Source organism: Fusarium redolens (assembly GCF_020744475.1).
Source record: "Fusarium redolens strain MPI-CAGE-AT-0023 chromosome Unknown BKA55scaffold_4, whole genome shotgun sequence".
In the NCBI taxonomy this organism is placed as follows: Eukaryota; Fungi; Ascomycota; class Sordariomycetes; order Hypocreales; family Nectriaceae; genus Fusarium; species Fusarium redolens.
Window position 1 is genome coordinate 1,309,041 of NW_025763667.1, and position 26,546 is coordinate 1,335,586.

The 26,546-nt window shown below is 49.6% G+C and overlaps 8 protein-coding genes across 8 annotated transcripts; 4 read left to right on the forward strand and 4 right to left on the reverse strand.

The window, feature by feature from the left end:
• Positions 1-2,454: 2,454 nt before the first annotated feature.
• Positions 2,455-3,105, reverse strand: BKA55DRAFT_275127 (uncharacterized protein). Its single transcript, XM_046185487.1, has one exon. The coding sequence runs from the start codon at positions 3,008-3,010 to the stop codon at positions 2,702-2,704; it is 309 nt and encodes a 102-aa protein (XP_046052986.1). The 5' UTR covers positions 3,011-3,105; the 3' UTR covers positions 2,455-2,701.
• Positions 3,106-3,629: 524 nt separating this feature from the next.
• On the reverse strand, positions 3,630-4,550 carry BKA55DRAFT_591318 (uncharacterized protein; the record flags this gene model as incomplete). The annotated part of the gene is made up of 2 exons (XM_046195221.1): positions 3,630-4,138; positions 4,187-4,550. 2 exons carry the CDS (start codon positions 4,548-4,550, stop codon positions 3,630-3,632), a joined length of 873 nt encoding a protein of 290 aa, XP_046052987.1.
• A 431-nt stretch (positions 4,551-4,981) lies between these two features.
• On the forward strand, positions 4,982-10,513 carry BKA55DRAFT_591319 (uncharacterized protein; the record flags this gene model as incomplete). Its single annotated transcript, XM_046195222.1, has 6 exons — positions 4,982-5,025; positions 5,114-5,180; positions 5,349-5,364; positions 5,416-7,470; positions 7,739-7,849; positions 8,145-10,513. 6 exons carry the CDS (start codon positions 4,982-4,984, stop codon positions 10,511-10,513), a joined length of 4,662 nt encoding a protein of 1,553 aa, XP_046052988.1.
• A 401-nt stretch (positions 10,514-10,914) lies between these two features.
• Positions 10,915-13,190, reverse strand: BKA55DRAFT_591320 (uncharacterized protein; the record flags this gene model as incomplete). The annotated part of the gene is made up of 2 exons (XM_046195223.1): positions 10,915-13,030; positions 13,081-13,190. 2 exons carry the CDS (start codon positions 13,188-13,190, stop codon positions 10,915-10,917), a joined length of 2,226 nt encoding a protein of 741 aa, XP_046052989.1.
• Positions 13,191-14,205: 1,015 nt separating this feature from the next.
• BKA55DRAFT_591321 (uncharacterized protein) lies at positions 14,206-15,352 on the forward strand (the record flags this gene model as incomplete). The annotated part of the gene is made up of 2 exons (XM_046195224.1): positions 14,206-14,243; positions 14,305-15,352. The coding sequence occupies 2 exons, from the start codon at positions 14,206-14,208 to the stop codon at positions 15,350-15,352; spliced, it is 1,086 nt and encodes a 361-aa protein (XP_046052990.1).
• Positions 15,353-16,558: 1,206 nt separating this feature from the next.
• Positions 16,559-17,274, forward strand: BKA55DRAFT_686693 (uncharacterized protein; the record flags this gene model as incomplete). The annotated part of the gene is made up of 4 exons (XM_046198964.1): positions 16,559-16,571; positions 16,627-16,767; positions 16,827-16,970; positions 17,021-17,274. 4 exons carry the CDS (start codon positions 16,559-16,561, stop codon positions 17,272-17,274), a joined length of 552 nt encoding a protein of 183 aa, XP_046052991.1.
• Positions 17,275-17,740: 466 nt separating this feature from the next.
• On the reverse strand, positions 17,741-19,128 carry BKA55DRAFT_504325 (uncharacterized protein; the record flags this gene model as incomplete). Its single annotated transcript, XM_046187082.1, has 2 exons — positions 17,741-18,458; positions 18,506-19,128. 2 exons carry the CDS (start codon positions 19,126-19,128, stop codon positions 17,741-17,743), a joined length of 1,341 nt encoding a protein of 446 aa, XP_046052992.1.
• An 876-nt stretch (positions 19,129-20,004) lies between these two features.
• Positions 20,005-22,488, forward strand: BKA55DRAFT_505250 (uncharacterized protein; the record flags this gene model as incomplete). Its single annotated transcript, XM_046187170.1, has 1 exon — positions 20,005-22,488. One exon carries the CDS (start codon positions 20,005-20,007, stop codon positions 22,486-22,488), a length of 2,484 nt encoding a protein of 827 aa, XP_046052993.1.
• Between the last annotated feature and the right edge of the window lie 4,058 nt (positions 22,489-26,546).

Here is a 26,546-nt window from a genome sequence, read left to right on the forward strand (position 1 = left end):
TTGCCCTCTTCAGCCCAAATCCGCTTCTACCGATTGAAACTGTATTAGATTAAGAGTAGATTGTAGCTCTGCGTCCCCTGAAACGTCGGGTTCTAATTTGCCATAGAGAAACATAATTGCCGTATGGGAGAGGAAACCCGGAGTGTCTGAAGAACCTAAGATGTGATACTCGACATCAGGACACTCGCCCTTCCCCTTTTGAGAATTCCCAAGGGAGCATTCAAGTTCATTATATTCGTCTGAGTTCAGAGACATATTATTCTTTGCAATGCTAGGATCATAAAAGAATGAAGTAGCGTTGTTCATGGTCCTGTTGGCCTAACACTCTGCAGCCACAATAGGTTGCTGCATTCATTAGCTTCCACTGATATTCTGATGAGGGAATTTTTAAAGTCTCCTTCAGAGAGCTCGTGAGCAGGTGTTTATTGTAGCACTTACACCAGTCGTAGGGTTTGTAGCGACCGCAAACTGAACAATATCAGGAACATCCATAGCAAGTGAGACATGAATCTGGTACAGCTGAAGAGACTGAGGTGTTGGTGATCTGTCGTATGCTGCTTGGCAATTCTCGTGTTGGTGGGTTGTCGGTAATCGGCTGAAGTCGTCTCAACTGGTCATTCATGCTGCTGCTGGATTTCCCCCGGGGCGTCTGAACTTGCCACCATCCGTTCCGAGGGACCATTTCAATAGCAGAGAGAGGTACACTTGCCACAGAGAGGCTTGTCGTTATGATGGCCAGTACGCCCGTGACCTGTGTACCTCGCTTTGCATGCTTTATCTTTACCCCTGGCTTTAGCAGTGTAGCCCAGAGTTCCCAGCTGAAGGAGTACTGAACAGGAGAACCGAGGGTGAAAGATGACGAAACGAAATCTAGGGGAACACCGTACTTACTTAGCAAGAGACAGTAGCCTATCCAATGCATCAAAATATCAGTCAGGGATATCAGAATTAGTGTCATGGGCATTGTCTGCAAATTGTAGGTAACTGGGTTGTCCTCCATCTGGGTACTTCCAGTGAAGATGGGCACTATAAAGAGTTACCAGCACAAAAGTGGTGGCGACAGACGGTAGATGGAATAAAGCGAGATGACCAAGAAATGGCGAAATGTCAGTATAACAGACCTGTTAGAAGGTTCTGGATCGTTGGACTTTTCCAGATGCGAAGTTGGAGGAGAAACAAGGCTCTGCGTCAAAGCCTCGGAGCTTTGAGTTTTGCCATCGGGTATCTAGAGGGGTATAAGTGAGATGGAGATAGCTAGCATGAAACTAGAACTTGCCTAACTTCGATCGTCCTTTTGCCAAGGTTGACACCAACTTAGACATCTCCAAGTCATTGCAGGGCATGCCAACTCGGGACTATAGAATAAAAGACACAGCATGGAAAGCATCACAATATAAGAATTGACATATTGCAATATACTTTAAATGCCAAAAAAAAATTCTTGATTATATGAACAAGTGGCTTGTTAATGAAACCATTTACAGAACGATACTCGCATAGTGATTATGATGATCGAGTAAAGAACTCAGGAGGATTAGAATATGCTTAGCCATTGATGACATTGCGAACCATGCCATTACTGGTCAGTAGACAAATCAGGATGGACCCTACATATGATCAGATACGCGCTTACAGGTAACCATCTGCAGTGGTGATCAGGGGACGGCGCTTATATGAGCTCCACAGAGCAAAGAGACGACAGCTTCATCTATCTGTATACACTGACGAATGCCTTCTGACCGGACCTGAGTTCTATTCTTTTTATGAACGATTACCCAATACACAACTTGATCCTCATGTATTGAGCCTTGAGGCGAACAACAGTCATCTTTCTATTGCTATTGGTTCGGCAGTCAGACTGTGACGATTTCCTAAACCGGCCAGTTGAAGAAACAGGGGTTGTCAGAATGCCGATGGGAAGAACTATCGCACTCTGAGTCAGTAAGTTCATACCCCATAGTAATAAACTCAACCATCCAAGAGTTTACAACCTATGGTCGAAGTTTATTTTACAACGCTCCACCGTTGTGGCTATCAGCCAGAAACGGCCAACAGGAACAACCTTAGCATATACGTTACCTGTCATACGATATGGTTGTTGGCTACCCCGTACATGGAGACAAGTTATCAACACCAGGATAATAGATAGTGATGAAAGGATAAATACACGGCTGTACGTCCCTTGTTGTCCGTCCAATCCCAACATTTTTGCTCCTTACTCCTTACCCCTTGGTGGCAAATGGCGTTGATGGAGGCAAAACTGTTCCAAGAATTCGTCATGAACGTCCTCGCTTTTTTGCTCAGCTGGAAAAAAGCAAGTCTAGAAAAGCATAAAGAAGTCGATATATTTCCAAGGTGAGACATTTTCGGCATCTTAAGGAATGTTGCATTGCGCGTTGATATAATAAAGTTGCGGCTTGTAGACTATCGGCCGAGTCTAACGAACGGCACGGCTGGGTAATATTGTACATCCTGTGAATGACCAGGTGAGAAGAAGAAGAAGAAGAAGAAGAAGAAGAAAATCTCATTGCCCGTAAATGAAGAACACCCTTTCCAATTGCGGTCCCAATAACTCATCGTACACATAGACAATCTCTTTTTCGGGTGTAAGATCGAACCATGGTCCAAGCTCAAATCCTGATGGCTTGGCTGTAAGGGGTAGCGAGAAGACGACATCATTGATAGAACCTTGGCGTTAAGTTCATTCTAGTACTGCTGCCGGCCCTGATGTACTGTCTCGGCGTAGCTTGTTGTTGAGTCCGTTGAACAGACGGCCTATTGACTCTTTTCGTCCTCTTCGGGGAACTCTTTCTGTGACAAGCGATTCGACCCGGTCCATGGCGTCAATGAAGATGTGGAAATCAACATCATCTTCGTAGCTGAGGTTTTCGTCGCGGAGAGACATGTACTCCAACTCGTGATGGCTTAGAGTGCTCTCATTTGATGCAGTAGAAGACGTTCTTCTCGATTTGATAGGGCTGCTGGTTGCACTATTGGTTGGACTGGACATGATTGGTTGAAGGAGTGAAGTAGATGATGTGTTTCAGATTGATTGTGTAGATGGCTCGGAAACAATGATGAATTGAAGATTAATAGTGGTATGAAGAATGAATATGGAAGAAGGAAGTTAATTGAGCAGGGGGGAGAGGTCTAGGTATATAAATTATACTTTGTTATACTTTTTATGGGGAGGGGTAGGCTAGAATACGAATCTATCGAGGAGCCGCATATAATATGATGAAAGCTGACATGTTGTGCTTCCTCGGAGAGCGCAATGGCAAATCAGTCTAAGATTGTCAGCTTCGCTTCCTAAAGTAGTGCCAATCAGTTCCTTGCCCGCACCCAGGGGACGTGACGGGTTCCCGGACCACATGTAACGCTATCAACAGGCGCATTCCTCGGCATTGTCAGTTATCGGCCAGCGGTGTGCACCACCCATTTCCACACGTTGGGCGATGCTTTTAAGTTAGCGCCTTGCGTGCGTATCTGATATGACACTATGGATGACGACAGCACCACCAAAATAGATGGGCGGATATACGGATTGGATTGGATGGATGCTAAAACCAGGTGATATTTCTAACAAATGACATTGGATCTTTTACAGCTTGGGGTGAACATGGACCCTTTTATTTCTTCGGCTCCTCCTTCTTCTCCTCAGGCTTAGGCGTTGGCAGCTTGAAAGACTCGGGTGTGCGGTCCTGTCCGGCTCCAACGGGCTCCCAGGCACTGGAACCACCCTCAAAGTTACGGAAGGCCTGGGTGAGTTCCAAAGGCTCGGTGACGATACGCTTCTTCTCCTCATCGTATCGGATCTCAGTGTAACCAGTCAGGGGAAAGTCCTTTCGCAGAGGGTGACCCTCGAAACCATAATCGGTCATGATTCGTCGGAGGTCGGGGTGACCGGCAAAGAAGACACCGAAAAGGTCGTACACCTCTCGCTCGTACCAGTTGGCACCATCAAAAAGTCCGGTAATACTGGGGACGGGAGAAGCCTCATCGGCATAGGTCTTAACACGGATTCGAGAGTTGTGACGGACCGAAAGGAGGTTGTAGACGATTTCGAAACGGTTCTCGCGCGTGGGGTAATCGGCAGCAGTGATCGTGCTAACCTGGGTGAACTCAGCGGCAGTGTTGTCTGTCATGTTTTAGCAATTGCCTTGTAGCCAATTGACGCGTTACTAACACTTCAAGAAGCTGAAGACAGGGTAAACGCCCGAGGGGGAGATATAGATGGTGAGTTCGTCCTTCCAGACGGAGAACTCCTGGATGTACTTGGGCAGAGTACCCATCAACCAGGCACCATAGCGGTGCATGTTGTCGGACTTGCTCTGATATTTGTCGGCAGGGTTGACGATCGGGGCCTTCAGAACGCTGGGGTGATCTCGAGGGGCCTTTCGCAGGTTGGGAGACTCCTTGGGCATTGCGACATATTGACGGGCAGTGCTGGACAAGCAACGGATTGCTTGGTCGTTACGGAGCTGGACAGAGGGCTTCGCGGGTCGTAGAGCTGAGGCCAATGCCCTGCTTCGAGAAATGTTGGTCGCCATGGCCGGTTATGTGACGATTCGAGGCCAATTGGCGATGCAAGATGTCGTCGAGACGAAATACCTTACGGTGTTGGTAATGATGCCGCAAGCATTGGCTCGAGAATCTTAGCGGCAGAAGCGTGAATGAGATTTCCCGTACTTGAGCCGACAATAATGCTATACCTTTCCACAAGTGGTTTTACCGCACAAAACTAAGTATCGCGCTATTTTGCTTGTCTTTTCTCGACCTTCAATGACGAAGATGCCTACACGTGATTCGAGCTTCCAAGCTAGACCGAGAATAGCTTAGCTATATTTTCCATCTTTCACTTTCCCGCAGCCTCGATGCATACCAAACACCGTTCCTCTCCTTGTACTCACATTTCCATTTCCGCACATCGCATCTCAAACTTCCTATTTCTTGCCTTTCACCTTAATTACAACATCTCACCATGGCGCCACAAGATTCATTCATAGAAGATGAGGAGGACACCTGGTATGCTTTACCACCCGCCTGGGGAGTGGCGCTTGCAGTGCACTTCTCCTTGGGTAATGTTTGGTACCCAAAGCTGACCTTTTGATAGCCCCCTCTGTATCGAGGAGTTTGATCTCTCGGACAGGAACTTCAGACCATGTCCTTGTGGATACCAGGTATGACAAGAACAATATCCTGCTAGCCAAGCCTGACCTTTCGGCCACGTTTGCTAACTTCGAGGTTACAGGTGTGCCAGTTTTGTTTTAATAACATCAAGAATAATATGAACGGCCTTTGCCCCGCTTGCCGACGACCTTACGACGAAAAAACCATACAGTGGAAAGTTGTTACGCAAGAAGAGTATGATGAACCCTCTCCTGCCATGATGCTGTGCTGACCAAACCCCAAGAGTCGCCGAGTTTCGGGCCAATATTCAAAAGAACCAAAAGAAGCGAGCCCTGGATCAACGACAAAAAGAGTTACAGAAACGCGAAGCCGAAAAGGAGAACCGCAAGAATCTGATCGGCGTGCGCGTTGTCCAAAAGAACTTGGTCTACATCACGGGTCTTGCACCGACAGTTCGAGAGGACGAACTTCTCAAGACGCTACGAAAGCCCGAGTTCTTCGGCCAGTACGGCAACATACAAAAGATATCCATTAGTAACCGAAAGAGCTCTGATGGCCAACATCAGTCGCTCGGCATTTACGTGACCTTCGAACGCCCAGAAGAAGCGACGCGGTGTATCCAAGCTGTGCACGGATCCCACAATGGTGACCGAGTCCTAAAGGCGCAGCACGGCACGACGAAATATTGCTCAGCTTGGTTGAAGAACGAAAAATGCGGCAACCCCGGTTGCATGTTCTTGCATGAACAAGGCGATGAGGAGGACAGTTACTCACGGCAGGATCTGTCCTCTATGAACAGCATAGGATCTCAACGGCCTCTGCCTGGAGGCAGTTCGCGGTCGGCTTCCCGACAACAGATTTCCCATCCAACGCCGCCTCCCATCGTATCACATCCGATGACGCGCTCTATTAGTAAAGAAGGGTCTGAGAATGGTGCCGATGGATCAGCTCTACCTTCCTCAGCCAACTGGGCACGCAATCCACAGCGGAGTCGCAGAGGCAGTCTTGCTACTAGTGGTGCTGCATCTAGCCCTGCTATTTCAACAGCTCAGCCTGTCACCGCAGAGCCTGTTCCAGAAGAAGCGGTCGAAGAGGAAGACGAGGATGAGTTGGAGGAAGAAGAGCCTCAGCAGGAGGAGCCAGTTGCTGGCCCTTCATCATCTAGGACCCGAGAACCTGAATCACCCGCACCGCCTCAAGAGTCGGCTGATACATGGCTTAAAGAGATTTATAAGACATTGCAAAGCTGCCCTATGCCTATCTTTCCCGACGCTGACGAAGACCTGTACCCACCTATGTTCGATCCTCGTGGTGGCGAGAAGCGCCGGGCTATGCGAGAGGAGGAAGACTCACGTTTGAGTGGTGAACAGGAAGAGCGACCCGAGGTTCGTGAGCCATCGGAAGGAGAACCTGAGACTGGTGGCAGCCTTGCTCTTGGAGGAGAGCCTGAGGATCGTGACACTTCTAGCGACAACCGGGGCTTCGATCGCCGACCTAGTGCTCAGCCTCCTATTCAACGACTTTCTACTGATGGGCTTTTTGGACCTTCCCTCACCGGTGCTTCACCCTTTGGCCAGAGCTCGGGGAACCCTGGTTCGCGATCTATGACGCCGCAGCAGCTGTATCTTCGATCCCAGGGCGGATTCGGTGATGCCCCTCCTGGCATTACGAGCCAGAGCAATACTTTTCAGAATCAGAGTCAAAGCCAAGGCCAAGGCCACAACCGTCAATCCTCTCGATTCAGCTTCGCCAACGACAATGCCAGCTCTTCTACCAACGTCAAGGTTGCGGCCAACCCACGTATTATGGCCCAGCAATCCTCTATGATGCCCAACACGTTCCAATCGCAGAGCAACAATCAGTTTTACGGTGCCTCCATGCCTGGACCCCCTCCTGGTCTTAAGTCAACCGGCACTCCTCCCAGCATGTTCGGTCAGTTTGGTGGACAGGGCTTTGGCGCCCCCAAGGACAATTCGAGTGAGCTTCTTCAGAGTTTAATCGGCCGCGGTCGGGCTGGTAATAACCAGTCCCATGATGCAGGAAAGCGTGAGTTTATGATTCCTTCTTATTCAAACCAGTACCCACCATCCTCTACCTCCACCCCAGCTCCTTCTTCCGGGCTCCTGCCGCCTCTCTATGGTAATACACCTGGAGGGTATCAAGACATGGGCTCTAAGCAGAAGAAGAAGGGAAAGAAGCACAGACATGCTAACACTTCCTCCTCCGGGGGGAGTGGCTTAGTAGATCTTGCAGACCCGAGTATCTTGCAGGCGCGAATGCAGCACCAGTCTCAAGGCAGCGCCGGAGTCGGACAGGGTTTGTTTGGTGGTCAGAGTCAAGGTGGGTACAGTCACAACATGATGTATAATGCGGGCTATGGAAGGTGGTAATTTTGATGTTTCTTGGAGTTGTTGCAGACTGGGAGGGTGATGTTTGGTAACCTCATCGGTATCGGCTTTTTCTTCTTCTTCATGCACAAAGGGGGCGTTCTTCGGAAATCAGGGTCAAGGCGAGAAAAGTTGCCTTTCATCTTCCTCAGGGGACACGAGTTTCAAGCGCATCTTGATTCAGCAACATTTGCGAGATTAATGCTGCTCTGGGAGGTCAGCTTTGCATCAGGCGTCATCTATGTTTTATTGGGGAAAACGGAGGGTGACGGGAGAATATCTCAAGTCTCCTTTCTCCGACTTTTACAGGTCTATGGATGACCGCACATGGGGTTCACGTCAGGCAAGCCATCATCGTCTTCCACAAGCCCCCTATGTATGTTAACAAATGTCGAATTCATCCGCCTAGGTTTGGCGGTATCCTTGGTCAGAAATAGCAATACCCTCTATTCTCTCCAAATCGCCCGTTCTCTTCGTTGTCCCCCGTGGAAGACGATGGTGGTCGCCGTAGCATGACCCTGTCCCCAAAGTCTTGTATATAAATGGGGCGTTGCTCTCGTAGCGTAGTCTTTGTGCTTTGCTTTACATTCAGACCGAGTGATTGAACTTGTGCTAACAACCGTTCAGATGATGAGCTCCCATCCCTGGACGAGGCTACCAATTCTGTCGACGCGTTAGTTTCTGACGATCCCATCCTGCCGCCAATTGGTCTGGAAGGTCGCACATCGGTGCCCCCGGGCTTGTCGTTACCCCCTGGACTGCCAGCCAACATATCGAGACCTCCATCTACTCAAGATCATGCAAAACTCACCAACATTGTGCCAGCGCTGCCTAGAATGCCACCCTCTGGACTCTCACAAGGTGCTTTGACTCCTGACCAGTCGCCTGCAAAACCAAAGCCAGCGACCCCTGTCTCGGAAGCAAAGAAGAATATTAAATCTCTAGCGGCCGACAGCGGACTCTCACGAGAGATCACGACACAATCGCAACCGAAGCTTACGAAGGCAAGTATCTTACAGGATGAGGACTTTCCGGCTTTGGATACATCAAAGAACAAGAGTCGACCCGCTACGCCTACACCCAAGGCTACGCCAAAAGCCAAACGTCATGCTGAAAAGATTGTGGACAGAATGATGGCCAAGGCCGGAGCCAGCAAAGAGAGCATAGCCCAGGAAGCCAAAGCTGAGGAGGCCAAGGTTCAAGAGACCAAAGCTCAAGAAGTCAAGGTTCACGAGACCAAGGCTCAAGAAGCGAAATCTGCGTCATCGTCCCAGGCAGTTGAGAAGATGCCCATTTCTGTCAATACTCAGGTTGCAAAGAATATGGCTGTGAAGACCAGTGAACTATCTGCGACAACTGAGAAGTCGACGACAGAGACCTCAGCGGCCTTTCCCCCCTTGCCTACACCCTCGTCAACCGCAATTGCATCCCCTGTCACACGGACAGCACCAAAGACACTGCGTGTCATTGCAACCCCCAAGGCCGAGGCACCTCCTCCTGCTTCTCCTGCCTTGACCATGGCATCGGTTGCGTTCTCAGGCACTTCCAGGGCTGTCTCTGGTAGTTACAGGCCAGATACACCTGCCAGCGAAATGATTAGTGACAACGCCTCGGTAGTATCTGCCTCTGTGACCCATTCTCGAGCAAGCTCGCCACCCCCCAGCAGGATTGGGTCTGCTGTGGTAAGAACCACTACAAAGAGTCAACAGCGAAAGCAACGCAAGGATGTTTTGAAGCAAGAAACAAAGTTGATCGCTGAGGCTCCCATAGCAGAGGCAGAGGTGCATGCTCCTATCATAGGACGAAAGAAGAAGCAGAAGAAGGAAAAGCCTGTTAAGACGGGACAGTCTGAGGCTTCTATTGTCCCAGAGGCTCCCGCAGACGAGCCATCCCAGTCACCATCTCGACCAGAGCCTGTCAAGGAGTCCGAAAGAGAGCCAGAAGAGAAGCCTGTCAAGAGCAAGACTTCTCAAAAGAAGACAATCAAATCCAAGGGCAAAGCAAAGGAGGCCGAGACTCAACCGATTCCTCCTCCTCCAGCGTCCCCTAAGGAGTCTACCCCTGACGCTCAAGAGCCACCTGCAAGATCACAGCCTGACCCGGCATCGGTTTTTTCTGAGATTAAGAATACTCTCTGGGCTTCGAGTGTCGATAAGCTCCAACTGTTCAAGCCCATCGCCAATGGCTCATCTCGCACCGACTACAGTGCTGCTAAGAACAACGCCAATAAAGCTGAGCATTGTAAGGACTGCTCCTGCAAATGTGGAGAAATTCAGGACGAGGATCTTGCAGCGCTGCGCGCAGGAAAGCCTGTCCGAAAGCAATTCCACGTTGATGGCAGTCGCATGCTCATTACCCCCAATGGTGACTGCATTCGTGGTCTGACCCCTGAGGAAGAGGACGCTTTCCTGGAACTTCAAGCTGCCATTGCCAATACGGCAGAGAACCCCGGATCGTTCATTGCCCCTAGACATCAGCCTGGAAGTGGAGCATTCTCTCTTATTAAGGGCCGAGCTGTTCCCAATGGACGTCCCAACATCTTCCCCGCCACTGCCCAGCTCCAATCTCAAGACCCTATCGGAAAGCTTCAACGAGAGGACGCGCTTAGCTACATCAACCAGTACGTCCTTCCTCGCCTCAACCTAGGTGCAACGAACATGGGATTTCCTAAGGGAGCGTCCCCTACCAAGGACGCGGCTGCTGCGAGTCTCAACTCTCTCGCACCCTACTTCTATGGTCCCGACGCTGCCGCCGGTGTGGGCATATACAGCCCTCCCGATGGAGCCCGGGCGATGCAGGACTTCAGCTCGGCTGGAATGTCAAGCGAAGAGCGTGGAAAGAACTTCGGCATGGGTGTCGGCGGCATGCCGTTGATGAGTGTCGAAGATGCAGAGGGCGCCCTTGCGGCGGCTCGACGAGAGACTGAGAAGTTGGAGAAGGGATTGAACCAGGTGATCAAGCGCAACAGACGGCTTGTTCTCGGAGGAAACAACTAAGAGACATGGACGACACACCGCATTGTAACAACACGCTGTATTATGATCGGAGGAGTTGAGGACATTCAATGGATGGCTCATTGAAGTTGTATGATGTTATGAGGGACAAATATCGCCACGGAACGACGGATGGCTTTGTATGATGATCGATCGGATCAATGTTGGAACAGTGTAACTAGGAATCACAAGGATAAGAAGAATCGGCATAGAAAAAAAGAAATCGCAAATAATCCAGTCCTGTACAGGGTGATTTATCGCACTGAGAAGCAGCATATGAGAGCCATACGTGAATCTTCCTGAAAAGCCCATTATAATCTTGATTCGTCCTATTTAATCGATTCATGGACAAGTACTGACGTATGTATGCAAATTCATTTAAGGACTAGTAACCTATTTGGGTATCAAACATCTTCCTTCTTCCCATCTTTCTTCCTATGATATGTATCATCCGGCGACCGTCGACGATCAGCCCCAAGAGCTCTCCTTGCATCAGCCGTGACCTGTTTCTTCCCCTCAACAGACAAAGACTCTCGAAGTCGTTCAAGGAGCCTATCCAGAATCCATTCAGTCTCTTCTTGACTCCCTATAAGCGGACTCCGATTACCGACCCAAGACCAAGCCGTTGTATCATCGGGGACAACGTCCTTTTCAACACCTTCAGCAGTCTCATTCGTTTTTCGGCGACGAGGGTGGTGATGATGATGATGCCGACTGTTTGGCTGCGCTTTGCCATGTGTTTCGGCATTGCTTTCGTCTTCGCCAATGAGCTTAAGGTACCATGCCCACTGCTCAAAGGAGTATTTGTGTGGTTTTGACGATTTGAGATGGTTCATTAGAACTTGGATTTCCGAGATGAGGAGGAAATGTAGATTTGATCCTGTCGGCAACTCCTCATGGGCGTCTCGGAGGCGTGACAGAGAACGGCGAACTCGAGCTGTGAAGGTTGAATTATTGCGACTTTGGCCTGGTCGCGGATCTGCTGGGTCATCATCTTCTCCAGATTCAGAGCGCCTAGGTCGTCCGCGAGCGTATTCGTCAAGATTCTCCTTTTCCTTCTTGATCGTGGAATCTGAAGTATCATTACTTGGGCCCTTCGAAGCTGGTTTCTTTTTCTGGTTTAGGGGTGGCGGCTCTGTATAATTAGCATACATCAGACCGAAGGTACATCTATGAATGATGTACTTGAGATCGCTCTTGAAATTGTCCTCTCCCGGCAGAATAGTGACATTTCCAAGACGAAGCGTTCCATCACGAATAAGCTTGACAACGGTGTCTCCAGCGTTTGAAATAAGGACTGTCATGGTGGGCAAAGCCAGCAGGGACCAAAAGACGAAGAAGGACTTTCCAGCGTTGGAAATGGGAGTCATATCGCCGTATCCGATTGTTGTGAGACTGGTGAAGCAGAAATAAAAGCCATCAAAGTATATCCATCCTTGATAGTCTTTTTCGCACTTGACAAAGATATAAGAGCCCAAGAGCCACAGGATAAGCCATACGCTGGTGGAAATAGCCATGGCGACCCAACGACGACGAGATGATGCTTGAGCTTGAATCTTGCGCATAAGATCGAATTCTGCCTTTCGACGCTCATATTCTGTCGTTGGTAGTTGATTGTTTGACTGTGCACCTTGAGAAACCATAGAGTCTTGCCGTCGTGGCTCTCGGATTGGCTCGAGTACCTCATCGTTACCTTTCTTGGTCATAGTTCGGACGATACGTCGACGCTTCTTCTCTTCCATTCTGGCATCGACTTGTCGTTTACCGCGCTCGAGAACAAGACTGCGGATAGAACCAATGACCAAACCGAGGCTGATGACACCGACTAAAGCGTATGGCATCATGAGAGCTCGTCCGAGATTTGTTTGAGGTGTGAAATCACCAAAACCGACAGTGAATAGTGTTACGTCTGCCCAGTAGACGGCGTCGAGATAGTTCCAGTTTTCGATGTTGGAAAACACAAGGGCGCCGACTAGCAAGTACAAGAGAAACATGATGGTCTGTAACATGAGAGTTCGCTGACTGGGTGTCAGGTTGAAGTCGTTCTGGTAATGGCCAACCGAAGCTCCATAGAATGTTATCACCATAAGCGAAGCGTCGACAAAGTAGAGAATGGCAGCCCACATGCCGTAGTAGAAGGCCTGAGACCAGATGAGCTCATCCCTCGGGTAACCAAAACCTTCATAAAGCGGTCCAGAAACTGTAGCTAGAAGGGCGATGAGTAGAATAGCAGAGATATACCATCCGATGATAGTGAGAGGCTGAGCGATAGTAAAGCGTACACGGCGTGTCATGTTTAGGAGGAGGAAGATGTTTGATATGATGGCCATGCCGAGCTGGATCGCGTTTATGGCGGTGAGCCATACTGGATCAGCGACAAAAGCTGCTTCATCGAGAGGTTCACTGGGAATGTAGTGTTGTCTCCATGGGCGAACGAGAGCGCAGATACTGAAGGCTGAAGCAACTGGGCCGAGGGTGCCGGCGATCATGGGGAATGCTGAGGAAGCAAACCACCAGCGGCTGAAAAGTCAGAGATGAGCATAACGTGATGGAGGCGAAGTGAGGCTTACTTTGGAGCCAGATGAGCATCATCGTTTCCTATGCGTCTGTCATGAGAGACGGACTCTTCAATAATGTCAGTCTCCTGTTGGATATTATCTCCGAGATCCCCGTCGTCCATGAGGATATCTCAAGCCTATGGCGATCCAATATCAAGGATAGAGTCGATATTAAGGTAGCATATCCTAGGTAAGACAATCGCTTACTGCTTGTGTAAGTCAAGACTTATATATTTCTTGGCAAAAAGAAGGGATCCATATCGATTTAAGGAGGACCTTCAAAGAAGAATTCTTGGCGTGGGGATAAATATCCACATGCCCATTGGAATGACGTGGGGCGAGATCAGATCTTAGAGGGAAACAAACGGGTTTTGATCATGAGCTAAGCCAACTTTACGAGACTTGCATGGCCTGTCAGAGACAAGGGATATCCTTCCTTGGGGGTTGAGTTAGTGGTGATCTAACTTGGCGGATACAGCGGCTCAAATCAAATATTTAATGCAGGATCTAGGAAAAGACGGCATCTGATTGCTTTAGTGTTTCTCTAAGATTTATCGATTCGATCATTGTTCTCAACGTTAGTGAGTTCATTCAATTGAGTTCCCCAACGATGAATGTTATACCCGGATCGTCATTTGTGGGGTGAGTATCGTCTGGCCAATGATATTAAAGAATCATGCAACGTTCGAATTCCACTCCAGCCAAAACAAGCCCTTCCTCATCTTATGCATCGTTCACTGATCAAGGGTTCCAGATGTTGGCCTATAGTCGAACAAAACATCTGACATTACTCTTTAATTGGTTCTTCAGCTTGATTCTCACTTGATGAAACTTAGCTTGCGTTAGTTGGATTGGTGCATTACCAGCGAAAGTATCGAGGTTCAAAACCACGCATCTTCTCATCTTCACTTATCGCAGAGCGTGTAAGTCAAACAAGCAGTCATGTTTCTACTTGCATTGACTAATTTCCATGTTGAAGTTTGCAACAAAACCCCGTTATCACTTACCATATGGATTGGTAATGCTGTGGCAGCATGCAAAGATGTCTCCATTTCCAAGCCCTTCATCACGCCCGTCGTAGTCGACTCATCAATCCTCTCCACAGACCAAGGCAGCGACTCTATAGCATCCAGAGCCATGAGCGTGTTCAAGTACGATGCGGCTCATCCGGCCATGTGAGCATTGAGTAAGCTGCCACCCCATACTCACGAACCCATTACTAATGCTTCATAATAGCCTCATCAACATTGCCGAGCAACCCAACTCTCCACTCTTCATACAACTCCCAGCTTCACCCGTGACTGGTAATCAGTCTCCTCATATACCTAGATTTCTCCAAGGGAGGCCACTTGCCAGCATCAACTATCGCTGGAACTCTTTCGACGACGAGTCGAACGAGACTGTTCCAATTGACGATGTCTGGCCAACGTCAATCCACGATACCTTCTTCGCCTATCAATGGATAGTTGAAAATCTTGCTCCCGAAGGTCTCAAGAGGCGTGGTATCTACGTCTATGGCTCTCACTTAGGTGCAAGTCTCGCCTCATCTCTGGCCCTTACAGAATCACGACCGCACAAACCATTTGCAGTCCGGGGTTTGGTGGCATATAACGGAATCTACAATTGGACCATGTTTTTCCCGGACCACCCAGCAAATCGACTCGGAAAGCATGCAAATAACAGAAGTAACTACTTCAGACCTCGAGAGGGCACATACGTTCACTACCTTCAGCAGAACCTACCGATATTCTTCCAGTCAACAGTCGACCTGTTCGATGTCTTTGCCAGCCCAAGCCTCTTCTTCCACAATCCAGGAATAAAAGTTCCCTCGTCTTACCACATGTCGGAAGAAGAGTCCACAGCCATCGAAGTCCTGACCAACCCGAATGCTGAGTTCAACATGAAAACAAAGACACCACGCATGTCAAGACTGGTGTTTCCACCCCGCAAATCGACGCTCAAGATCCCCGAGACACTTCTGCTGTACGACACGTATCCTGTGCCGGCAGCGACGAACAGACCAGGGCGGCCATTTAGTGGAAAACAGTGGGGAAACAGCCTGGAGCTGCAGGCGCGTGAACTGGGTGAGATGATGCAACGAAGTATCGAGATGGTTGAGCTGAAAGAGAGAGGATTCTGGGATGAGGATGTTTCTATATGGGAGAATGAGCCACGTCGACGGGTAAAGATGGAACATGCTGGGGAAGAGTCGGAGAATATGGAGATGGATGAAAAGGGAGAGGAGATTGTAGAAGAGTGGTTAACAGAGAGATTATCACCATAGAATCGATCTCATGATCATGTAGAATTAGACATGTACAGTACATGCAGCAATAATTCGAATGTTGATAGAGAGTTGACCTATTTTGGGGGTAGCACAGCGCTAAAGCAGCGACGGAGCATTGAGAAAGCTTGTCTGGTGGGGTAAATATGCGATTGGATCCCTTGATATCGATACGTATCTCTTTTTGTCGTTCGAGTCTAGAACGAGCGGCTGAAGCACTTTATCAGCCAAGTTTGAGAAGCTGACTCGAGGAGATGTACCAGTAAGTACAGTTGAATAAGGTACAATCAACAGTAAATCACGACAGTAGATGCAGGAACGACTTCGTCGGCTTGGAAAAGGAACTTGTCACTGATAATGATTGACTAAATGACAAGTGGACCAGCGGCTAATCAATGCACGCTGTCGTCAGGGCGGTCTCATTTTCAATATTAGCGTGCAGGGTCACAAGGCCTGGCATGTCTCTTCTGGACCCTTGACAATTCCCTACAGTGTCAGTTTCACCTCTGATAAAATTCCACAAGAGAAAACACAGAATCAACAAGAATACAAGATTATAAGGATTACACGTATGTCCCCCCCTGGGTATTCACTCCTCCAAGTACCAGGGGTAACCTATCGATAATCAAGATCAAGTTACCTATTAGTTATTACCTACCCCGTAACTGAGGTCCATCACTACTAAATTATCCGGTGGATCCTCTGTCACCACCCCTGGAAATGCTTGTTTTTCAGTGGCTGCCTCAGATTCCAGTTCCAGTTCCAGTTGGAATCCTTGGAAGCGCAAGGATGCTTCAGTTGAGATTAGGTTGGATTGCATCCAATGTCACCCACTACCGTTACCGCTGCCTCTGCTCTACCTCTGTCTCTGGCTGATACTGTACCTGTACAGTACATGACTTACGAACTGGTCATGGCTGAGCAGTTTCATCTCCCGTCTGCCCGCCTCTATTCTTATCCTTATCCTTAACCTTCCTTCACCTTCTAGATACCTTTTACCCTTTGTCTTGACAAGACACGCATCATCTTACCAAGCTTCATCTGGTACGTTTTCTCTCGATTCATGCTTCGCGTGGACTTTATCTTCCTGGCTTGTCGCAGTCACCTTCAAACGAGCAAATCCAGTAGCTTCACCAGCTCAAGGAAGCATAAGCGATAGAATCAAGCTGACCATCACTTATCACCAGAAACCCTATATCAAACACCATGCCTGGAATCCGTACGTTACGACCCGACAGCTTCCCTAGATTCTACTCTAACAACCCCATCAACAGCTCTGCACGCCCTTGACAACCTCAAGGCCAAGCTCAAGGCCGCCTTCAAGAAGAAGGATAACAAGGAGGAAGCCAAACCCGCCGATACCACAGCTGCCACCGAGGCTACCAAGACTGAGGCCGCTCCTCCTGCTCCTGCCAGTACGTTTCTGCCTATACGATCTATTGAATACTCCGTTACTGACTGTCGTGTGCCACAGCTGAGCCAGCTCCTGTAGCTGAACCCGCAGCCCCTGCCACCGAACCTGCCAAGGAGGGGGCCAAGCCCGCAACTGAGGTCAAGCCTGAGGCTCCCGCTGCTGCTGCTGCTGCTGAGCCAGCCAAGACTGAGGAACCAGTTGCTGGTATGTCGCAATGTACACGATATCCATGATCTAGAACTAATGATCGAAAGCTCCTGCGACTGAACCCGCCAAGCCCGACGCTGCTCCGGCCACCGAAGCTCCCGCTCCCGCTCCCGAGCCTGCCAAGACCGAGCCCGCCCCGGCTGCTGCTCCAGCTGCCGCAACTGCTCCTGTCGCCGAGACACCAGCTCCCGCTCCCGCTGGTGCTGAGACTGCACCTGTTGTCCCTGCTGAGGCTCCTAAGGAGGAAGAGAAGAAGGATACTCCTCCTGCTCCTGCCCCTGCCCCTGTGGCCTCTGCTTAAGTGCGACTCGAACAAACTTGCCTTCTCTCGAGGTAAGACCGCGATGAGAACACCTTGATCGATTAGATTGCCAAGATTGCGCGTTCGTAATTGTCTTAGAGGCATGAGTCTTTTAGTTACATGACAGGCTCGCTGTCCATGTCTGTTCGCTTTTCTCCTAGCAGTTGGCTGGATACCCAGAGAGAAAAGTGTCGCGATGCTTTATTTTAAATATATACCCGCTTTCTATATCCTAGATACTTCCCTCGCTCCAGTTCCAGATTGTGCTTTTTTAGGAGGAGACTGCAATTTGAGGGAATTATGATGAGATAGTAGATATTCCCCATAGTCTAAACTCATGGTCGTATTAGATGCATAATTGGAATCTTATGGGAATCTATGGGATCTAATGCGCAAATAACTATCTATGTCCGGTCCTTGACTCCGTATCATGCTGAAATTCTCCAGATGCTAGTATATATATCTCCTATGAATCTCTTGCCCATGGTGCTTTGGTAACAGTGATTTGTGCGCTTGTAGATTCACTCGTAGGTGCAGCGCCTCGAGGTGGTCTAGCAAGTGACCCAGAACTGGGTCCTGGTGGTGGCATCCGAGTATAGGGAATGCCGGGTCCCGTTGGAGCTGGCATTCTGGATGCTTGAGCCCATGGTGCAGCTGTCCCGGGCCCTGAAGGTACTGGGGCTGCCATGGCTGGCTGGTTCGCCATATGGACGCTTTGTGTCGGAGTTGCAGCATCTGGATCAACATCCCAAGAGAAGAGCGAACCGAATGGGAAGTGCTGGACCACGGGAAACTTGGACAGCACTTCGGCGTTGAACATCTTGATCATACCTTTGTTGATCTTGCCCCAGCCGTCTCGAATGCCAGAGATATCAAAGAGAATGGGACTGTGTTCCCAAAACGGACCCTTCTTAACATCGTTGATGAAGCCAATTGCAGAAAAGTACATGTTGACCTGTCGCTGGTCCTCCACAACAGCGGCCTTGGTAACGTCGCTAGGCTTAGGCGCACCTTTGACAGATCCCTCCAAAGGCATTGGTTCGTCATCGTTTATCGGTCGTGTAAGTTGCGCGGACCCGAATACGTATGGCATGAAGGAATGATCGTCGAGGCCCCAGACGCCGTGAGAACCAGCGGGTTCGAGAGTGTAGGTAAGGATGAGTTTCCTCACCACTTTGAGATATCTAAGAGTGTTAGCAGTATCCAACCGGCGTATGTGAAGGCAGCTTACGGTTCGATGACCTTGAGGACAATCTCGCGCTCGATCTCGCCTCCTTGCTGTCCATCTTTGAAGTAACCCAGCTTCCATAGACAACCAAGAAACGCTATAAAGCTGAGCTCATGCCCAGTTCCATAGTCTAGCCTTTGAGCGCTGCCGAAACCACCAAGCAGGTAGCTAGAGACTTCCTCTTTCGCCTTTCCATCGCCAATCTTGAGTGTTTCGCCCAGAAGCCCTTCTCCTAACAGCTCGTCCAAGTGCTCCTCTAAGATAGCATACCACTGTCGAAAGCTGACATTTCCAAATCGTCGAGGACCGGGGTTCGGAGGTGCTTGGTCGATGAAGCTTTCGATCTTTGCCAAAAGGTTCTGTAGAGCTTGGACGGACGGCGATGTCGGCGGTTTCGAATTGAGGGCAAAGGTGCGGGGGAGGGGTGACGAGGTTTGATTTCGAGGACATAAGGCGTGGTTAAGCTGGAGGATGAAGACACCGATATCACGGTAGGCAAGGCTGGTGAGGAACCGTGCGACATCGGGGCCTTCGTTGATGCGCTTCGAGGGTTTGGTGAACGCTGGTGGGGAGCTGAGGTCCAAGATCTCGAGAGTCTGGTGTTTTGGAGGGGTTGCAGACGTCATGTTGACGGCGGCTCGAATCCTTAGTTACGATGCTGAGATTATCTTGACTATGTAACAAAAGTGAAGCGTTGTTTGGGAGGGTCAGGTGAGTTTTACGGTGCAAGAATAATAAGTGGGCGTTGGTGCTTGATTGAAGCTGCGCTGGTTCTGTTGGATGGCTGCAGATGATAATTTAGTAAGCTATTTTCATATGTTTGATAACCATGAAACTCCAATTACATATGCCTACCTCGCTTGAAGAAACATGAGCTCGCCCAGTTATAGATATACATATTTCTTTATTAAGGTATAGTTCCTATGGATTCCTGTCTCGGCTTTCTAAAATATGCATGATCTCGGTTCATCTACTTCGCAGCGCCTGATGGAATTTCTTGATAAGATATGGATGGGTCATGATATGGAATGTTTGCGACTGGCTTTTTGAAGGATATCTTGCAGATAGACAAACTCTTCACAGATAAAAAAGGCATTCTCAAGATCCTAAGCTATCGAGCTATATAGTTAATGCTTCAGGAATAAGGGCTTTTCAAAAGTCATATTCTACTCCCGACAATTATGTCATTTGGCATATCGCATGGAAGCTCTCATTCCCAGCTTTAAGCTCCCGCTTCTTAAGCTTCCCACGCCCCACTTCCTCTTAGATGGGGCACTTAACCTTCAATGCGCCTGCCGTCAGAACCGTTATTCACCACTTCAACTCATTCTTGAAGCTCTCAACTTGCCCCAAACTTACCTCTAGCAACTAAGAAGCTGAAACAAAAAACTGTCACTGGATTTCTACGTATCCCAACCGCGATTACATCTATATCTGTGGACGCGCTGCCTTGGCGCGTTCGGCACTCCCGATCTCACACAACACAATAACAAAAGGTCAAGATGGTGGCACAGCTGCGGTCTAGGGGTAAGGCCGATGGCTCGTCAGCTGAACCTGAAGCGACAAGGAAAACTCGAAAATTTACTGGAAGACAGCAGTCAGAGAGACCTTCCGCGCTTAGGCCAACCCTTGAGGTACAGATTCATGCCACAGGGTCGAACTCAAGTCGACAATCAACCATCCATGCGATTCCGCAAGATCAGCCCTCTCCAAGTCGAAGTCGGGTCACTAGATCGAAAAGAGCCAATACTCCTCTTGAAAAACTGCCCTCGCCCGCTCCGAGGAAACGTCGCGCTGCGAATGTAGGTTCCAAAGACCAGCCCGCCAAGCGCCAGCGCAGTTCTCATCGCAAACCTGCGCTGGAAACTGCTGAAGAGGATGAGCCATCTCAGCTGAATCAGGAAGACGAAGAAGCCTCCGAAGCGGAAGAAAACGCCCTGCCAGAGCAGGACTTTCTGAACAACATCAACTCGAGCCTGGGTATCAACAGTTCTCACAACGAGCTACCCAACCTCCGACCAAACGGCAATGCCGAAGCACACCCGGGGAGAGCTAGCAGGAAGATCTTTGATGTGGGGGTTCCTCAGATTGCGGACTCGGACGAAAACATCGCTTTGGACGACATACCACAGGAGCATGAAACAGGCGACGCAGAAAAGAACCAAGCTTCAGCTAGAAATCCCGAGCAACCAGAAGTGTCGCATGAAGAAACGCCAGCGTCTAAGCAAGAGGCCCCTCAAGCGACGCAAGGAATGCCACCTTCTGATACACCTTCTCGAAGGCGAACGTCACGACGAAAAAACAGACGACAGAGTCAGAAGCCGACTTATGGCGCACCTCATTATGATGCAAGGGGTGTGTCCCCAGATCTTGGTTCAGTGGTTCCTCAAGCGCCAGCCACACAGGTATCAACATCGCAACAAGTCCACGCTGGGGGTGATATATATGACGTTCCGTCCGACCAAGAGCAGCCAAGTCAGCTGATAGTGGAAAGGGGGGAAAGGGATGTCACACAGGCTGTAGGCAGACGGAAAACTGATCAGAGCAAACGAAAAAGCAGTCAACCTGAGCAACAAAGCGATCAAGCATCATCGCAGGCTGAGGAAGAGCAAGAAGAAGAGAGAAATGAAGAGAGTGCCAGAAAGAAAGATAGGAATGGAGATCAAGAGGGGGAATATGAGGATGACGCTCAAGACTCCGACAATGATGAGCCGGCAGCAGAACAAGAGCCTGGTATATCGGATCCGCTTGAAGACTCGTTGCTGCTCGACGCACCACCGAGTGGTTCGCAAACAGCGCACCTAATTCCTACCGCCTGGATAAAACGAGACTCAGTACAGAAACTCGTTTGGACCACAACCTACTCAGGGTGGATGGATGGAAGAAAGTGGCAGAAGGATGTTCTTAAGCACGCAAAAACCGCCTCTAAAGCATTGGAAGAGCAACCCGACAAACGTATACGATCGAGGCTTATCTTGGCTAAACTTTACAGCCTCTACGAACTATGCAAGAATATCCCCTCATCGTCAAAATCAAAGCAGCTGGAATACTTTCGCGAGCACACAGCCCAGCTCAGTAGTTTACTTACCACACTTCGCTTGACTATTGATGAGTTCATTTCATGCATTAACATGATAATGGAGCAGGACAATGCGAATCAAGTGAGCCAGGGCTATCAATATGTGACGAAGTTGCACAGACGTATCATTCCTATGCTTGTTCTTGTATTAGATCAGTCTTTCCAGGCTGGATGCGGAAGACCTGGTGAAAGTACCAAAAAGCTAGGCTTTCAAAAAGGAGAATTCACGGTGTACCTACTACAGCCACTGGAGAGGGCTGCAGGCTGGGTCCAGAGACTCTCCCAGGTTGTGGAAAGCTGGTACGAGCTTCATCCCCCCAGAAGAGAACGTGATCAAGACGAGGAGGCTAAGGAGCATCGGAGACTCTTCAGGGAAGCTACAAAGCAGCTCAAGAAATCGCTCGAAAAGGCCAGGGAAAGCATTAATGCTATTAAGAGAGCACCGGCACAACAAAGGAAAGTTATGCAGAAGGATGAAGCTGTTCGGATGGAACGCCAGGCTGATGCGCAGCGGCGCAGAGACATCCAAGATATTCAGATGCAGCGTTTTCTACAATCGATGCAAAAGATTGAATCATCTCAACCGCGGCCGCCCACGATACGCTCATATCGACAGACAGTACGCAGCTATCATCCCGTGACCAGTCAGTCAGGCTTGGTTAGATCGCAAGAGCCATCAGATGGTTCATATTTTGAGAAGCATGGCTGGTATTACTGGGAAGATGATAAGCTCTTAAGCTTAATTCGAACCACATCCCACCCGAACTACGAGGTCTTCCACCAGGTGCTTCCTAATCGAGAGCCTGAGGAGCTGAAAGAGCGGTCAAAATATTTGAGGATGGTCATGCGCGACAAGTATGAGCGAAAGGGTATCCAACCACCTGGATGGTGTGTTGATGAAGATTGAAATTAAGGTCACGGGCTATTGGAGTTGGGAGCATTTGCTTTTACGATACCCTGAACAACGCGAGATACGTCTCTTGGGATTCAAGCGAAACTGCTTATGATTAATGAAAGAACGATTGCATATATGCCTCTTTATGGCAAAGAGTATCATGGCCTAACGTACTGGTGAAATAGCGTCGATGGCGAAACAGTCATGGTGAACTCATCAAGGCTCTCTTTGATGACATCAGGGTCCGAAAGAAGCTGGTATTGATTATTAGCAGTTGAGTTGGTGTACGGATAATGTTTCATGTTTCCCATGGACGTTGAGGTTCTGCCAACGGCGTAATGCCACATCATTGACTCCCAAGGTAGCATTATCTGTCTATCACATTGACACACTATACGCATCAAGAACAAAGCATCCGTGATTCCGCCAGCACATACAAACTTGGGCGCCCTGCAATGGTGTGGTGATTTAGACACTTGGCCTGTATCAGCCTGAACATATTGCATTGATATTTGGCTTCTTGTATAATTGATCACAGACTTTGGAATTGGTTGAAGCGCCTTTAACGCCACATGTGATGGCGAAGGGACCACGCTATTGCCCAAGGAGGAAAAGCGGCGAATCAGGTCTAGGTCATTTGGGGTAATAAGTCAACAGATCAGGATTTATTTTGGCCATCTTCACGCGTTTCCCACGCGCCCTGGGAGATTTGATAGATTCAGCCATGAGCATGGATTTCGCCCTTTAATCCTTTGTCTTTGGGCTGTTAATTGATCTGAACCAAGAGAATATGAGGTTTAGGATAAAGTAGCTCATAGATCTTCAGGCTTCTGAAAGCTACCCAGGTCGTGGCTTGCATTGATTGCTGTGCATTGCATATAGTGCCTTACTTAGGTCGATACAGCGGGTCGTTGCATGCAGAACCAGATGTTGCCCAATGTCTAGGGCCTCTTTGGGGTATCTCAGTGGTCAGACTGATCTTTGCCTTATAGAATGGTCCAGTGTTTCTGACCCAAGACATTGAATGGCAGTCTAATGTCCGCCCAGTAGCGAAAACTATCAGTTATTGGATCTTGAACCAGGAACCAAAGCCACCCGCGCGTAGCCCAAAGACCCCTGATTCGAAGCGACAGTGGACGACAAGCCCCGCCCCCCTGGAACGGTCGCTACAGTCCGGCCGCTGGGGACCATCAGGGCCCTGGAAGAAAAAGTAATGTTAGTGGCCGGTGAAACTCCACTTTGACCACTGGGTGTGGAAATGGGAAGAACAGCTCAGGATATGGATCACAAGGTGATAGACCAAGAGGTACGTATCCATCCGCAATCTAATATCCCGTCCCATCGACAAGACAGCTCAGCTTTCTCTCTTCCCTTTTCAATTTTATCTCCTCTCCCTCTAACAAGAAGCTTGCGAATATCGTCGGTGTAGGAGTCATTCTAGACTTCTCTAACTGCTTCATTGCATTGCTTCTTTCTTTCGTTCCTTAATTCTATCTGTCTTATACTCCACCGTTGTAAACGGTTTTCTAGCTGCCAGCAAAGCGCGGTTTTCCTGGATAAAAAGGAGTCCAACTCAAGGTGAGATTAACCAATTCCTAGCGGCTGATACCTACATACCCTTGACAAAAGAGCTCATGGCTCGTGCTGTTTCCTCCCCTGGCATCTCTTGATTATCCCGGGATGACAGTCGAGCTTGGTTGTTGAACGACTGACTTAAAAAGTTCCGTGCGACATCCATATATAACCTATCACGGATACACTTCTCTTTACTTTCCTCTTTGCTAATATTTGCTTTTCTTATAGAACTTTATTTTTAATACCCTTTCGACCCCGCAAAAATGTCTGAATCCGAGAGCTTTGACGTTGTTCAGCACGAGGAAGCTGTCGCTTCTCAGTCTGATGCTGCTGCCACTGAGCCCGAGAGCCCTCAGGCAACCGCTCCTGCGTCCCCCGAGACTCCCAAGGATAAGGCAAAGGAAAATGGAGAGTCAAAGCCAGCTTTGAAGAAGCCTGCTACAGCCTCCACGACGGCCACCCGTCGACCTGGCTCTACTTCGACCACGGCCAAGCCTGCTACGACTAGCACTCGTGCGCCTGGCGGTCTGAGCAAGCCCCCAACTCGACCTCCTACTTCGACTGTTCGCCGTCCTGCGACATCGACTTCTAGCGCGAGCCACCGAAGCCGACCTAGTATGAGCGCCAGCGAAGATGATAAGAAGTCGACCACCTCCACCGCTTCTTCTGCTCGTAGGACAAGCTCAATCGTGTCTAGCCCGGGCAAGGCTACTGAGAGGAGGACCGTTGGTACTACAAGTTCGACAACTGCTACCCGACGACCTGCGTCAACATCCACCACGGCTCCACGAACTTCTACCACCCGAACGGCAGCTACCCCTAGCACTAGCGCGACACGAACGGCCGCCACTCGATCAACGGCTGCAACACCCACCGCCAGCAAGCGTCTCTCTACTTCGGGATCTTTGACTGCTGCTTCCCGAACTGCGACTCGACCTACTGCTGCTTCTGCGGAATCTGCCAAGGAAATCGAGGCGCTCAAGGCCAAGCTGGCAGAGGGCGAGAGCGAGATTGAAGCTCTCAAGGCTGAGGTCAAGAGCTCAGAGGAGAAGATCGCTGAGCTCACTGAGAAGATTGGCAAGGAGGCGACCCCTGCCGAGACCGACGAGAAGTCCCGTGAGGATAATGACGAGGCAATTGCCACTCTCAAGTCTGAGCACGAGTCTGCTATCGCTTCTCTTGAGAGCCAGGTTTCTGAAGCGAATGAGAAGCTGCAGGCTGCAGAGAGCGACCTTGAGAAGCTTCGAGCTGACCTCGATGCTGCTGTTAGCGCTAAGGAGGCGAGTGAGACTGAGCTCGACTCGTTGAAGAAGCAGCTCGAGGCTGCCCAGACTGAGAATGACGAGAAACTCAACTCTAGTCAGGAGGCACTCCAGAAGGCCATTGAGGAGAATGCATCCAAGATCGAGGAGCTGAAGGCTGCTCTTGAGGCTGAAAAGGCATCTGCCATCGAGGCCCTGGAAGCAAAGCACAAAGAGGATATCGGGAAAGGCCAGACTGATGCTTCCTCTCACGAGACTGCTTTGGCTGAGCTTAAGGCTTCTCACGAGGCTGCGACCGCTGAGTTGCAAAAGAAGATCGATGAGTTAACCTCTTCGCAGTCAGCCCTCGAATCCGCCAACGACGACAAGCTCAAGTCTGAGCAGGAGGAGCACAGCTCTAAGATTTCTGCTCTTGAGGCTGATGCGGCGGAGGCTAAGGTGAAACTGGAGGCTGCTGAGAAGGATGCCGAGACAGCCAAGTCTGAGATTGAGTCTCTCAATGGCGAGATTACCAAGCTTCAGTCCAGCTTGTCCGAGAAGGAAACTGAGCTAGAGGCTGCCAAGCAGGATCTTGCTAAGGCTCAAGAGGAGGCTGCATCCCTGAAGGCTGCCGCCGAGGAAGCTCAGAAGTCTCTTGCCGAGAAGGAAGACGAGATTGCCAAGGTCAAGGAAATGCACGAGGAGCGCATGAGAAGCATCTCTCAAGATTACGAGACCGAAATCGAGTCTCTTCGAGGAGATGCCTTCTTCAAACGCAAGTACGAGGAGCTCGAAACCCAGCACAACGAGCTCCAGACCTCCTCTTCAGAGGCCGCTGAAGGCCACAGCAAGGCTCTTGAAGCCGCCAAGGCTGAACATGCCGCTGCCGTGGCTGCTTTGGAGGAGAAGGAAGCCGAGCACCAGAAGAATCTCGATGCGCTCCGTGCCAGCCATGCTGAGGAGCTCGAGTCTGCAAAGAACTCTGCATCGGGTGACCACGATGCCCACATTGCCGAGCTCGATTCTCTTAAGGAGAACCATGCTAAGCAGTTGGAAGTGATCAAGAACGAGGGTGCCTCTACCCATGCTGAGGAGCTCGAATCGATCAAGGCCGCCCATGCTAGTGTTCTAGAGGCTCTCAAGAAGGAGCACAACGAGGAGAAAGAGAAGCTCGTTGCCGGTCACAAGAGCGAATTGGCCTCTGTCAAGGATGCAAGTGAAACTACTCATGCTACTGAAATCGCTAGGCTCATG